Genomic DNA, 13,873 nt, shown 5'->3' on the forward strand with positions numbered 1-13,873 from the left:
TGAAAAAGCAAATTGGTCACTTATTGTGAACCGGAGGGAGTCTTATTAGTTAGAAATTCTAACTCATGAATAAATTAAAAAATCATAAAACATATTTTTTTCAACAGCAAAAACGCAAAGTATGTTTGCAAATTTTTAATATTTTCGAGAGAACATAAATGATTAAAGTATTTCTTTTTAATTCAAATCGGACTTACTTTTAAAAAACGTCATAAGAAAGAATTTTAAGTTTAATATATTGACCGAGATGTATGAGAGTTTATTTGGGGGATAGGTATTTATTTATCAAATTAGCTAAATCGGACCAACTATTATTATTTTCAAAAACTTTTAAAAAAAAATTGAACTTTTTAATTCAAATGTAATGTTTATAATATTTATTTATTTTTAATATTATCGAGTATATATAGAGAGAGCGCGCGCGAAAAGAAGGTAATTAGGAGCGAGTCCACCGTGATCCTAAATTAATCACGTGTTGATCTCGTGATCAAATTCATATTCTTTCCTCAAAGCTTTTAGTTCTTTTGCATCTGTGGGATTGGCAGAAAAATACAGAGAGAAAGATGGATGGAGGTTCATTCTCGTCAAGCATAGGAGATTCAATAGATTTTGAGGAGAAAGATTTATCACTTAGCGATAAGCTCAAAGTGTTTAAAGGTTCTGGTTTTGATCCTGATTCCTATGTCACCAATCGATGCCGTCATATGAGTGAAAAAGTAACAGAACCTCTGCATTATTTTCTTGTTAAGTATGACTAGGAGATGGAATTCTTGGGAAATATAACGTGATTGTTATAGGGAATTAGCGTCTGCAATAGTCGAATCACGGTCTGAAAGAGAGTTTATTTCATTTCTGGGAGCGTTTCTATTTAGAATTTTCAGTGATGTGATTAGTCTGTTTCTTCTGGGTATGAGAAAAATTTGTTGACATGTTTTTGTTGAAAAGTGAAGCTACGATTATTTGTATGCTTGGTTGCGATTTGCATGCTTTATTTATTTATTTATTGCGTAGTCAAATAATGACTACTCTAGCCGTCAATATGTATAAGCTAGTAGCTTTATTTTGCTGGAAAAATAAGTTGCAAGGTAAAGAAACTCTTTGGATTTTTTACAGGAAATAAGGCATTTATGCCATTACCTTGTGGATTTGAGGAAGGCTTCCGCAGAGGAAATGCGGAAAAGTGTTTATGCTAATTATGCCGCTTTCATACGGTAAGCAAACTCTGGCATAGCAGTACTTTATAACTCAGAGTTGCAGACAGTTATGAGTTATACATATAGCTGTGTCAATAGAATGATTAAATATAACTATTCAAATACTACTAATTAAGAGGTAGCTGATTAAAAAGGATAAAATGGACTTAGAATGTAAATGACAGATCATTTTTATTTCCTGTTCAATTAAGTGAATGCTTTTGAAGATCAGCACGGATGCATGAGCCAATATCTCCAATCCACATTTTTCGCCGCTCTGTTATGAATAATCTTGTTGGTGGAAATGAATCCGAGTTGGAATTGAAAGGAGTAAAAGACCAAAACATTAGACTCGTCGTAGAGTTAATATTGTTAAAAGAATTGAAATATCGTTCCATGGCTAGATATATTCTTAGATCTTGAAGATCTGTTCACATATCTGCCTTTAAACTAGACTTGCCTTGGAGTAAATCTCTTATATTAAAAGTAAATTAGAGCATTGCTTGCATTAAACCTCACTTCTCTAGCTAGAAGTTCATTTAGCTTTACTGAAAGCTATTCACAATTTAACATATCTCTGCCTAGAACTGAACTTTGCCTTAAAGGTGCATTCATTAGTCATGTTGATTCCATATGGCAAGGTTTTGCCTGTGAATTTGGCTTTCTCCTGTTTTCTAGGAATTATGGTTTTATGCACATGAAGTTGGAACATTTTTTGTCTGGAATAAATGCCAGTAAGCATAAAGTTTATTTGGTTTTTCAGTTTCCATCATAGTGACTACTTCCTCTATACCTTCACAAGGTAGGGTTAAGCTTTGAGTACACACTACCCTCCCCAGACCCCACTTTGTCAGATTACACTGGTTTTGTTGTTTTTGTTGTTGGTGTTGTTATCTTAGTGACTACTTTGAATCTTCGAACTATAGTTACTCGTAAAATATTCATCTGCTGCTGAAACAACCACTATCACTCCTTTTGCAGTGTATCTAGGCTGTTGGTGCATCACTTGTTCTTATACGTTTTATATATGCAGCACATCAAGGGAAATCTCCAATCTTGAAGGACAGCTTATTGCCTTGAGAAATCTCCTATCTACTCGAGCTGCAATTGTCCATGGTTTAGCTGAAGGAATTAATGTTGATTCTCTGTCTAGCTCTGAGGGTTTGACGCAAGATGATAGTTCTAATTTTGGTGACAGAGATGCCGCCAATTCTGAGAGTTGGTTAGGACAATTTATAGAGAAGCTTGAAGTGCTGCTTGCTGAGAGGAGAGTGGATGAAGCTTTGGATGTGCTGGATGAAGGTGAACATATGGCAAAGGATTCTCGTAGTAAACAGACATTGACTCCATCGGCATTATTATCATTGCAGAAAGCTATCACTGAACAGAAGCAAAAATTAGCAGCACAGTTAGCAGAAGCTGCTTTCCAGTCTTCGGGCAGTGCTGCTGAGCTTCGCTCTGCGGTGCAAGCTCTAAAACGTCTAGGTGATGGGCCCCGTGCTCATACCTTAATGTTAAGCTCTCACCAGCAGAAATTGCAAGGTAATATGCAGGGTCTTCGGCCTTCAGGTACTTCACATGCAGTAGCATATAGTGCTGCTCTTTCACAGCTTGTATTCTCGACCATTGCACAGGCCACAAGTGATTCCTTTACCTTATTTGATGATGAACCTTGTTATTCATCTGAGCTAGTAACTTGGGCTGTCAACCAGACCGAGAATTTTGCTCGTCTAATTAAGAGACATGTGATAGCTTCACCAGCAGCATCAGGATGCTTAAGACCTGTTGCTGAGAGTGTTCACATGAGTCTCGGGCACTGCTCTTTGCTAGAAGCTCGTGGGTTGGCCCTTTCACCAGTTCTCTTGAAAATCTTTAGGCCCTGTGTTGAGAAAGCACTGGTTGCCAATATAAAGAGGATTGAGCAGTGCACTGCTGCAATTGCTGCTGATGATGATTGGTCGCTGGCTTATCCACCAATCAGCTCACGTTCTCTAGGAACTGCATCTCTCGCTGGTGTCATTGTCTCTCAGCCAAAGCTCTCAAGCAGTGCTCATAGATTCAACACAATGGTTCAGGTGATTCATTTATCAGCAGTAACTCACTCTTGCATTTAGCTTTGGTTCTCATATATACCCTATTCTTTTTCTTTTTTTCCCTGTGGATGGTGAAATTTTTGGGCTTTTTCATTTTTGGCCCTGCGGCCCAAAATAATTGCAGGCAGTAGCCTACATATACAAAATATATACAGTGATTATGCATATTATATGCATATTTATACTTATTCAAAACATATACATTTGCCGGCTATTATATTTGGGCAGCTCAAAAATGTAATTATCCCAAAAAAAATTGTGGTGCACTTTGCCTCTCTGTTAGTTTTTCTTGATATTTTGAACACTGTTCAGTGATCTTTCTGTAGGATGTAATATTCTGAAGCTCCTTCTTGATCATTCTGTCAGGAACTATGCGAGGACATTAGTACTCTTGAAAGCTTACAGTTGTCTGAGCAAGCTTTGGAAGGTGTAATGCAAGTGTTTAATGCATACATAAGTATGTTAATAAAAGCATTACCTGGTTCAGTGGAGAATGAGAATCTTGAAGGATCTGTAAATAGAATTGTAAGGATGGCCGAGACAGAATCTGAACAGATTGCTTTACTAGCCAATGCATTATTGTTAGCAGACGAGCTAATCCCTCGTGCAGTTGCCAAGCTTTCATCTTCACAACAACCTAATAAGGCAGATGATACATCTAAACGGAGTACAGATAGGCAATCCCGTCCTGCAGAGCAGAGAGAACTGAAGCGAAGACTCCAGCGTTTAGTTGATCAGCTACGTGACAGCTTTTGTAGGCAACATGCACTTGAACTCATTTTCTTGGAAGATGGTGGTGTTCGTTTGAGTCCGGACATGTACATAAATATGGATGGAAATCCAGAAGAGATAGAGTGGTTTCCGTCTCCAGTATATCAGGAACTGTTTGGGAAGTTGACTAGAATTGCTGGCATAGCATCGGACATGTTTGTGGGAAGAGAAAGATTTGCTACTATTCTTTTGATGAGGCTCACTGAAACTATTATCCTATGGCTCTCTGAAGATCAAACCTTTTGGGAAGAGATTGAGCAAGGGCCAACGCCTTTAGGTCCTCTTGGGCTTCAACAGGTTTTTTCTTTTTTGTCAGATTATTTACTTTCATCCATCTCTGTAAATTTCTCTCAACTTCTGTTTTCGTCTAGTAAATGCACAAGTTTATCCTTTTATTCTTGAGAACTGAAACTGTTTTCTACTGCAGTTTTATTTAGATATGGAGTTTGTGATACTCTTTGCTTCACAAGGGCGCTACTTGTCTCGAAATCTTCAACAAGTAATAAAAAACATCATAGGCAGAGCCATTGAAGCAGTTGCTGCATCCAAAATTGACCCTTACAGGTATACCATAGCAAATAAAACAAAGCTTATTGCACAGTCATTAGTTACTGCTCCCTCCATCCCAATTTCCTTTTTAGTCAATCCCAAAAAGAATAGTAACACATTTCTATATTTAGAAACTTGAAATTTCTCACTTTACTCTGGGCGAGATAATTTATAGCAACACAAATATCTTTAGCTTATTTTGATCACAAGTTCCAAAGTCTTTCTTCCTTAAACTCCAAAGTCCGGTCATAATTGGGACAAAGAGTAATAAAGAAGAATTTAAGTGAAGAGCACTTACAACGCGAAAGATTGTTACACCATTGTGTAATTTAACCTTTTATAAGAGGTTCCAGATTACCTATCAATATTGTTATATAGAGTAATTACCCGTTTACGTGACGTCATTTCTTACTCCGTGATGTATAGAAGTTAAACTGATTAAAAGGAATTGAATGGTGCAGTGTGCTTCCAGAGGATGAGTGGTTTGCAGAAGTAGCTCAAATTGCTATAGATATGCTAACTGGGAAAACACATGTTGGGACCGTGGAGAATGTTAGCAGTCCTACAGCATCATCCGTTCTTTCTCATGGAAGTAACTAGCAATATCTTCCTGAAACAATATTTGGACAGTAATCTTTAAATACTTCATTTACTTCTCGATTAGGGAAATTTGTTTTCTTAATTACACTCTTGTGTGTAGCTAAAGTCAACTTAGGTTCCTCTAGTTGAACAAAAATGTATTTAGTTATTTGAACTTTATAATTGATTAATACAAATGAATATTTGACTGTAGTCAAGTGCACCAGTATGCCTTAAAAGTTATGAATTTCATGATTTCACACCCTCAATTCCCTTGAATTGCTGTACGATAGTAGAAAACTGGCAGTACAATAGGCTTATAGCCCGTTTGGCCAAGCTGCAAAAATCAGTTTATTTTGAGAAGTGCTTTTTTTTCAAAAGTATTTTTTTCAAAAGTACTTTTGGTGAGAAGCAGTTTGTGTTTGGCTAATTAGTTTGAAAAGCACTTCTGAGCAGCAATTAGTATTTGGCCAAGCTTTAAAAAACTGCTTCTAAGTGTATTTTTCTCAAAAGTGCTTCTCAAAAAAGTGCTTTTGGAGAGAAGCTACTTTTTTCTGCTTCTCCTCAAAAACACTTTTTTTCCTTCCAAAAACTTGGCCAAACACCTCAATTTTTGGCCAAAAGTGCTTTTGGCCGGAAAAAAAAAAAGAAACACTTTTGGCCAAAAAGAAGCTTGGCCAAACAGGCTATTAGACATGTCAAAAACCATCATTCTATATGATTTCAAAGTGGTGACTTTCATTCTTTTATTGTTTATTGTTTGAGGAATAGGGCTGCAAATGACCCTATTTCTAGCAAATGCATCAACAAACATTGGATAAAACAAGCAGCATCTGAGAATAAAATGCTTTAAAACCGCATTTAAAACCTAGGAGTGTTGGATCTTCCAAAAATCCTGAATATCCATATCTAATCATTTCACAAGTAGAAACTCCAGAGCAGTGTTTTAAGTAGAGAAACCTGAAAGAGTTAAGACTTTCGAATAATCTCTTTAACTGAAAAGTCCCTTATGGGAAGTGATTCGTCGATCTTACCCATAGTTCATGCTACAGAAACAGACTGCATGATGAAACATAGAAGCAAAGAGGAAGACTCACCCTAGTAGCTATAGCTCGTTTATCTATAGCTCGCTCGATATGCCATTTCCTTCTCCAGAACACATGTGAAACTGTAGTTGGCAGCAGATGGTGCCCTATATTGGCAAGTCCAAGATGGATCCATATAACAATATTGTCCCATGCAAGAAATCATCTTAAAAGAGTTCCTACGAAACCAGAGGCGAAGCTAGGATTTTGAGTTTATTAAGGGTTCTGGATTTCAAAGGAGGCAGTTTACTGGGATCAGGATAAATTATTTATACATACTAAATGAATTTTTTAACAAAATTACAGGGTCCATTCTTGTATGAAACCAGCTACCTGTATATCCTCATAATGCATTACGGAGACGCTGAGAATTCTGTCAATTGGGAGAAAGGGGAGATATGAAGGCACCAGCAAGTACACAAATGAGCTAACAGTAACTTCATTTAATTGCCATATCCTGTGGATTACACTGTTTGTGCACCAATTCAAGGGGATCTCTTTACAACCCCAGTTGCTGATAATTCACATAGTCGATTTCATTTAACCGTACACAACATAGGATCTGTTCTGGCAGTTCTTCAGCTTTGTTACCCTGATTTGAAAAGTTAAAAATATTGCTTACGATTGATCTCCAAATCGGAAAAAGAAAAGAAGAGGAAAATGACACAAGTATTGAATTAGACAACATATAATAGTCACCTGAATTGTGAGGCCTACATCCAAGCAACAGAGCTTTAACCTATCTAGGAATGTTTCAAAACCCTTCCTGGAGATGTAACTGAATCTGTGCATATCTATATCAATCTCAAAATAATTTTCTCCCTACAAAGAGACCATTAGCAACTCAGTAAGAACCTAATATTTCTCCTTCAATATGCTAGAAATGAGACAACGTTTGCAAATTAAACATTTTATGCATTCTATTCTAAGAAAAATCAGATCATATTACGCTGTTAAACAACATACTTTATATAATAAAAATATGAATGTTCTTTCGAATGAGAACTGGCAAAGGCCATGTAATTAAGTTTTCCACCAAGAGAATGATTCGTGCTCTTTTCTTAAAAAAAGAAAATCTCAGACCAGTAGTAGACTCTTAATCAAGTATATTATGCAGGGGCGGACCTAGAGCATTCAATATGGGTTCCCGATAACCCAATAACTTTTGCGTAGACACTGTATTTATATTAAGAAATTCATAAAATATTTGTAGAACCCAATTATTATTGTATATTAATTTGAAATTATGGTAGGAACCCATAAGCCTCAAATCCTGGATCCGCCTCTGATATTATGTTAGTCATTGTATAACACTCAAAACTTGTGGATTCCCCTATCAATTGAGGATTATCCTTATTTTTACATGAAATTAACATCTTTTTTCTTAGACTTAATTTTCAAGAAAATGAAATCTGTAAATCATTCCGTTGGACACAAGAATAATAACAAATTTTATTGACTCGTACTAGTGCCCACATGAAAATAGGAGTACGATGTACGTCCAAATCTAACTCAAATCTGAACACCAACAAAATCTGGCCATCATACCTTATAGAATTCATGTTGAGGACGTGAAAGAACAGGTTTTTCATTGTAGGCATGCATTATCTTCCTCTCTGCTGCACTTAACCGGAGGTCCTCCACATTTGCTACACGACCTAATATCTTCAACCGTTCCCTAAAGGGAACAGTACCATCTGTTGGAAAAGCCTTCACTTTTTCCACTTCATCATCCATTACCCTCTGTTTAATAAGAAAGGGAGGGAGGAAAACATGTTAAATAGGAAAAAAGAATGTTCAGTAAAAACTGAATACAATAGTTTATTGACAAACATAGAATTTGAAAAAAAAAAACATGGAATGATGGCCAGGAAACCGGCCATATATGACTCAATACCACAAGAGGATACATATAGAGAGGAAGTGAATGTGAAAAAGTATAATACCAACAGAGAAATGAATGTTACAAGAGGCAGAACTCTGGAACAAGTTGAGATGAAAGAAAAGACAATTACGTAGAAGCAACGATTAAACAATGAAGCAGCAACGGAGAAGTATACAACTAAAGAAAGGCTAAAAGAGAAACAAAGAACCGACATGGTAACTAGAACTTACTCTGATGTTATCTTGAAAATGAGAAGGAAGTTCCTTAGCATAACTTTCGGAAAGCTTAAAGTACAAGACAAAACTCATTCCTTCACCATCAATTTCACTCTGAAAAAACGCGGCAGGATATAATGGTACCTGTTAAAAAAAAAAAAAAAAAAAAAAAAAAAGAGGGTGAAAGCAGCAACTTAGCAGCTCAAATGAGTGAATATCTGAACACAAGAGAAAAGCTTTCATGCTATCAAATATGGGTAAACATGCCTTTCAACTGTGAAGATATTCCCTAGCCAGTTTCTTTCTTTTTTTTCCCAACTTATACTGTTACTAATAGAAGTTAGACGACCGCCTAAATTACGATGACCGAAAATAGTAAACCAAACACACCGCAATGTGCCAGGATTTGTGTTGAATAACTTTGACTTTGAAGAAACTCGAACACATTTTATGTGCACCTTTAGCAAAGAAATTACAAACCTTTAAGCTAACCATCAGACCAACTTATTGATAGCTAGAGCAAATGGAGAAAAAAAAATACAGTACTTATACAGCTAAAATAAATGATACCTGAATATTCACAACAAGAATGGATGGAAGTGTCTCAGAGTGTTCAATGACAGGAAGTTCCACAAGTCGAGCAATATGATCAATTTTTCTTTGAGATAAAAATACATCAACACCAAAAGGATAATATGCTGCATAATTTGCAGCAAACTCTTTCTTTTTGTCCCTGCAGAAATTACAATATGTGAATGATACAACATAAACAAAGTTGCAGTGGCAGATAGCATGTATGCACATACTAATGATAACTACAACGTCCACAAAACACATCTTTAACTATGCTCATTTAGATTTTCCCTATGCTTTTTATCTTATTCCGAAGGAAGGACTTTACCTAAGCTTTTTTTATGCTCATAAAATAAGTGCTTACCTATGTGTCTGTAAGTATGTGCAATGGAAGCAAGCATTACCTGAAATAGTTTCCTCCCCGGACCCTGAAGGTACTTGGTTCAATACGGGACCAACTATCAGGCAACTTCTTCTCCAATGGGCAAATTGGTACTTGGCTACCAGCTATGGGCCTTTGAAGCAGGGATTTAGATGCAACTGTACCCAAAAACAAATTAAAATTAGCTCATTGTATTCTCTTTTCCTTTCTGGTGACGGGATCACTGCTAACTGAACCATCATTTTTCTCATCTAAAATCAAAATTTATAGAGAACTTTCATGCTCAAACATTTATCTAAGCTTCAAACAGTCGGTTTTCAGGCGCAGAGATAGACATATGATGCCAAGGATTACTCTCCTCTGTCATAGTTATTCTCTTCTTTTCCTCCTATCTTGATTTTACAGCTTGATTTATGAAACGAGTCTAAGGAGGTCAAAATTGGACTTTGAGAAACTAGATTTTCCCTTAGAACTTAGAAGTGGATTATTAAGATCCGTTCTGCTCCGAGTAAAGCAGAGAATCAAGGTCCTTGACAAGGATGCCCCTTCACCCCCCTCGTGCTTCAGAAGTGCAGGAAAGTTCGACAGCTCCAAAGACAATAGATTGTTCCAAATCAAAACTATTTAAAGCAATGAATCGTGTCTCTATAAGAAATTCATTTTCATACCCTACCCGTAATATTTTTATTTACTTCAGCAGTTTCAAATAGGGTCTGGAAGCTTCAAATTATTAGGTGCTTATGAACAATGAAATGAAAAACAACAGTGTAGCACTGTGATATTCAAACTTAATCCATCATGTGATGCACATTGAGGAACTATGCGCCAAGCAACTAAATCAAAAGCTAGATATAGAAACTCACGTAGAGTGGCATAAGGATTTCCTTCTTTCCATTTAAAGGGAAGTTTTAAGGCAGCTTTCTTCCTTGAACTTCGAGGACTAGAGCTGAAAAATCTCTTCTCAACTGGCACAACAGTAGAGGTAAGACGAGGCAGAAAGTTGTTTGGAAGAATTCCACAGTTCTCCAACAAACCATCCCCCCTTTCACTTCCTTCATTTTCTGAGGACGATATCTCATCAAGGGAAACAGGCCGCACCTCACCGTTAGGTCCATCAAGGTTTGTTCGAGAATCCACCTCTTTTGGATGCACCAAGCTGCTTGGTTGCTTTACAGTTTTACTGGAGCAACTGTCGGAACTGCTAGTAAGATTGCTTAATAATTCCCCCTGCCTCTTCAGTTCGGAGGATAATTGGACGTGGACATTTATATTAGTATCACCATGGTTAGCATCTTTCATTGAAGCTACACTAGTCTGCTCACCCTCAAAGCTGTTGAGAGAAAGCATATCTGCAATAATTGTGTTTATATTTGTATTACTTAGTTTATACAAATTAAAATTTTAATAACAGTTGGAATACCAGGTTGAAAATCAGAATGCCATACCGTCAGGAACACTCTGGTAATCTTCATCATTGCAGTCAGATTCAAATATTGCAGCAGAATCAAACCATGCCTCGTCAATATTTCCTGTTATTGATATAATAAACAACAAACGGTAGAGAAGGTTAATTGTAATACTATTCAGCTTTAGGATAAAGCCATAGAAACTAAACAATACCAGATCCTTTTGAACGAATGACAGATGGAACGTTTAAGATATAGTGGAAAACATATCTATTATGTGCTAACATACAATCTCATCTTGACTTGCAAAACACACATAACACAATTTGGAGAAAGAAAGTGACATTACAAGAACATCAGCAACATTAGGAATTTACTCATGGGTACACAACATAGAAAAGAAGGCATCACATATTTGAGGTATAAGAGAAATATAAGTCTGATTGTTTCTGCAATTACCTCAAAAGTGAATTGAGGTCACAAATCCAGTGTTTAAATGACTTGCACTAACTATAACTCTATCTTAACACCCAGACTGTGATAACCCCTAAATCTGTATGCAAGATAACATACATTTTGTTGCTAAAAAATGAGCTAGCTTACTCAATCAAGGATATACCAATATTCCCTTCAGCACAAACACTTGTCCAGCCACTAAAAAAGGGCAGCTCGGTGCACTAAGCTCCTGCTATGCGCGGGGTCCGGGGAAGGGTCGGACCACAAGGGTTTATTATATGCAATCTTACCCTGCATTCCTGCAAAAGGCTGTTTCCACGACTCGAACCTGTGACCTCGTGGTCACATGGCAGCAATTTTACCGGTTACGCCAAGGCTCCACTTCAAACACTTGCCCAGCCACTCCAAAGTCCAAACAGAATGAAATCAATTTAGAGGAAAATAGAAGGAGAACAATACTCCGCATAAAACTAGAAATCCATCCCAGAAGAAGAAAAGAGAATGAAAAAAAAAAAAAGGTTGAAACATTTCCATCCAAATGCAGCAGCTCATCAACCGACATCCACATCATCAATTTTCTTCCACCTTAAACATTCAACCCAACTAAACTGACTTTAAAATCAAAAGTACAAACTACAAATAATCATTCTCATTATCTATATTGAAATGTGAAACCTACAAATTCATGTACACAAGTAGAAAAAGAGCGAGAGAGAGGACCCTGAAAAGTAGGATTGTTGAAGGAGAAGTTATCCAAAGGGAAAGACTCATCAATTTTGCCAAGGGACGACCCTTCATACAAATTAGAAGATACCCCGGCTTTTCTTCTTCTCCTCCTAAACTTCTTCTTCTTTGAACCTCCCAATTTACAACTATTCGGCCTTGACACGCATCCCCCCATCTTTTTTGACAAGTCCCTCCTTCTTCTTTATTTGTAGCAGCAATTCTGTATCACTACTTGCGATATAGTAATCTTTATTCATTCCTCGTCACAGTATCTAATGGTGGATCATAATTTTCTCAAACAGATAACGATTCAAAAGCATAAACAAATAGTTCGAATCGACCAAAAAAACTCAACAACCAGAAGAAATATCTCATCTCTTTTTAGAGACAGGAAGCGTGAACAGGTAGAGAACCCATTAACTAACCCACCCACCCCACCCCCCACCCCCCTATCCTCTATCCTTTGTGTATACTGTGTAGTAGTAGTATATTCTTGGAATTATTTTACGTGATTTTCAGAGCTACCGCTCAATGCCAAAATATTAGAAAAGAAGAGAGGAAGAAAGTAAGCTCTACTCTTCCTCTACCATGGGAACAAACATATGGAAGTCAAAAACACAGTATTAATACATGCGCGCACACTATGCAGATCACCGATGGCTAGGGGTGTTCATAAAAATAGAAAACCCAAACCAAACCGAAAACAAAATCAAACAAACAAAAAAAATTCATACTCTTTGGTTTGGTTTAGTTTTGGTTTTAAAATTTAAAAATCAATCAAATTTGGTTTGATTTTGGTTTTAATAAAAAAAAATTGAACCAATCCGAATATAGGAGTAGCTATTTTAAATTTATTATTAGACCTATATATATGTATTCTTTTATACAAAATTTCAAAAAATTTATAGTTACCTTTACATTCTAGTTTGATTGGTAGTTTTCTTTTGTTAAATATAAGAATTTATTTCAAGTTAAAAATAATATATTTTTAATTGAGTCCTTAAATTATTCATCACTATTTGATTCAATTATCATCAATATATCTTGGTAAATAATAAATTTCTCAAAGGATAATTGATTTGATAATGTTACGTTGAAAATGTGGTCGCCGAAATATGTTTTTGGTAATATATGTCTTATATTTAAGAAAAAACTGACAAATAACCGGAAAAAAACGAAAAACCGACATAAACCGAATCAAGAAAAAACCGACTTAATTGGTTTGGTTTGGTTCGAATATTTAAAAACCGACTTACTTGATTTGGTTTCTTTTTAGGGAAAAATCGATTCAAACCGAACCATGAACACCCATGCTGACTGCAATTGGTGGAAAATACTTTAATTGCCTCTGCTTTACCAAATGAATATTATATTGGTCTTTAACATTATTATAGTTAATTACTATATGTTTTTTATTTTAACTTGTGACTAATTTTCTTTTATAATTAAACCAAGAGGGCTTAATGCAAAAGAAAGATAAATTTTAATGAACCATTTAGTTTGAAGACAAGTTATGCAAGCATTAATAATATACAGATTAATGGTATAGGGATTAATAAAATATGAATTGTTTATGTAATGATTAACAATGAAAGAAATCAAGGATTGTCGTGAAGTGATTAATAATGATTGAATTAGTGTTGACTAATAATGAAGAAATTATTTATTATACAAGAACTACTTACTTTAAAGGTATTTTTATTTTTAATCTAATTCACATATCGTTAATACACATATTTTTATTTCATATTTTACATTCATACAATAATATACAGATTCACGCAATCAACCTATATGAATATTATTTCTAAGAAAATAAAAATTTGCAACCAAATGATGTATATAACTATTCTCCTTGCTCAAGCAATCAAACAAGATACTGGTTATGCTGAGTTTAATGAGAAAATTAATTCTTCAATTCAAGCAACCAAACAAGTTGTAAAAAGACAGAGAAAAGTCT

General features: G+C 35.7%; 2 protein-coding genes across 7 annotated transcripts; one reads left to right on the forward strand and one right to left on the reverse strand.

Annotated features, from left to right (window-relative positions):
• The first annotated feature begins 549 nt into the window (after window positions 1-549).
• On the forward strand, window positions 550-6,289 carry LOC104245896 (exocyst complex component EXO84A). Its single transcript, XM_009801599.2, has 6 exons — window positions 550-716; window positions 1,114-1,211; window positions 2,227-3,268; window positions 3,653-4,354; window positions 4,485-4,621; window positions 5,068-6,289. Exons 1-6 carry the CDS (start codon window positions 564-566, stop codon window positions 5,204-5,206), a joined length of 2,271 nt encoding a protein of 756 aa, XP_009799901.1. The 5' UTR covers window positions 550-563; the 3' UTR covers window positions 5,207-6,289.
• A 110-nt stretch (window positions 6,290-6,399) lies between these two features.
• Window positions 6,400-12,338, reverse strand: LOC104245895 (uncharacterized). Of its 6 annotated transcripts, none has more exons than XR_715848.2 (10): window positions 11,908-12,338; window positions 10,771-10,854; window positions 10,189-10,674; window positions 9,348-9,483; window positions 8,941-9,103; window positions 8,386-8,514; window positions 7,819-8,013; window positions 6,970-7,092; window positions 6,604-6,862; window positions 6,400-6,449 (listed from the first exon to the last, which is right to left on the reverse strand). XR_715848.2 is itself a non-coding variant. In XM_070171946.1 (10 exons), the coding sequence occupies exons 2-10, from the start codon at window positions 11,482-11,484 to the stop codon at window positions 6,770-6,772; spliced, it is 1,416 nt and encodes a 471-aa protein (XP_070028047.1). In that variant the 5' UTR covers window positions 11,485-11,589; window positions 11,867-12,027; the 3' UTR covers window positions 6,461-6,769. The 6 variants fall into 6 exon arrangements, 5 of the variants coding, with proteins under 5 accessions (XP_070028047.1, XP_009799896.1, XP_009799897.1 ...); XM_070171946.1 differs by lacking the exon at window positions 6,400-6,449 and adding an exon at window positions 11,478-11,589 and having other exon boundaries at window positions 6,461-6,862; window positions 11,867-12,027; XM_009801594.2 differs by lacking the exon at window positions 6,400-6,449 and having other exon boundaries at window positions 6,461-6,862.
• Between the last annotated feature and the right edge of the window lie 1,535 nt (window positions 12,339-13,873).

This window comes from Nicotiana sylvestris, chromosome 4 (assembly GCF_000393655.2).
Source record: "Nicotiana sylvestris chromosome 4, ASM39365v2, whole genome shotgun sequence".
Taxonomy (NCBI): Eukaryota; Viridiplantae; Streptophyta; class Magnoliopsida; order Solanales; family Solanaceae; genus Nicotiana; species Nicotiana sylvestris.

What these genes read in the sequence shown, in the direction of transcription:
- LOC104245896 (XM_009801599.2), top strand. Translation starts at nt 564, where the DNA reads ATGGATGGAGGTTCATTCTCGTCAAGCATAGGAGATTCAATAGATTTT. An exon ending in GATTCAACACAATGGTTCAG is followed by an intron (nt 3,269 to 3,652) that starts GTGATTCATTTA and finishes TCATTCTGTCAG; the next exon opens with GAACTATGCGAGGACATTAG. An exon ending in GTCCTCTTGGGCTTCAACAG is followed by an intron (nt 4,355 to 4,484) that starts GTTTTTTCTTTT and finishes TTTCTACTGCAG; the next exon opens with TTTTATTTAGATATGGAGTT.
- LOC104245895 (XM_009801594.2), bottom strand. Translation starts at nt 12,088, where the DNA reads ATGGGGGGATGCGTGTCAAGGCCGAATAGTTGTAAATTGGGAGGTTCA. An exon ending in AAATCCTTATGCCACTCTAC is followed by an intron (nt 9,484 to 10,188) that starts GTGAGTTTCTAT and finishes TTTTGGGTACAG; the next exon opens with TTGCATCTAAATCCCTGCTT. An exon ending in CTCAACATGAATTCTATAAG is followed by an intron (nt 7,093 to 7,818) that starts GTATGATGGCCA and finishes GTCTCTTTGTAG; the next exon opens with GGAGAAAATTATTTTGAGAT.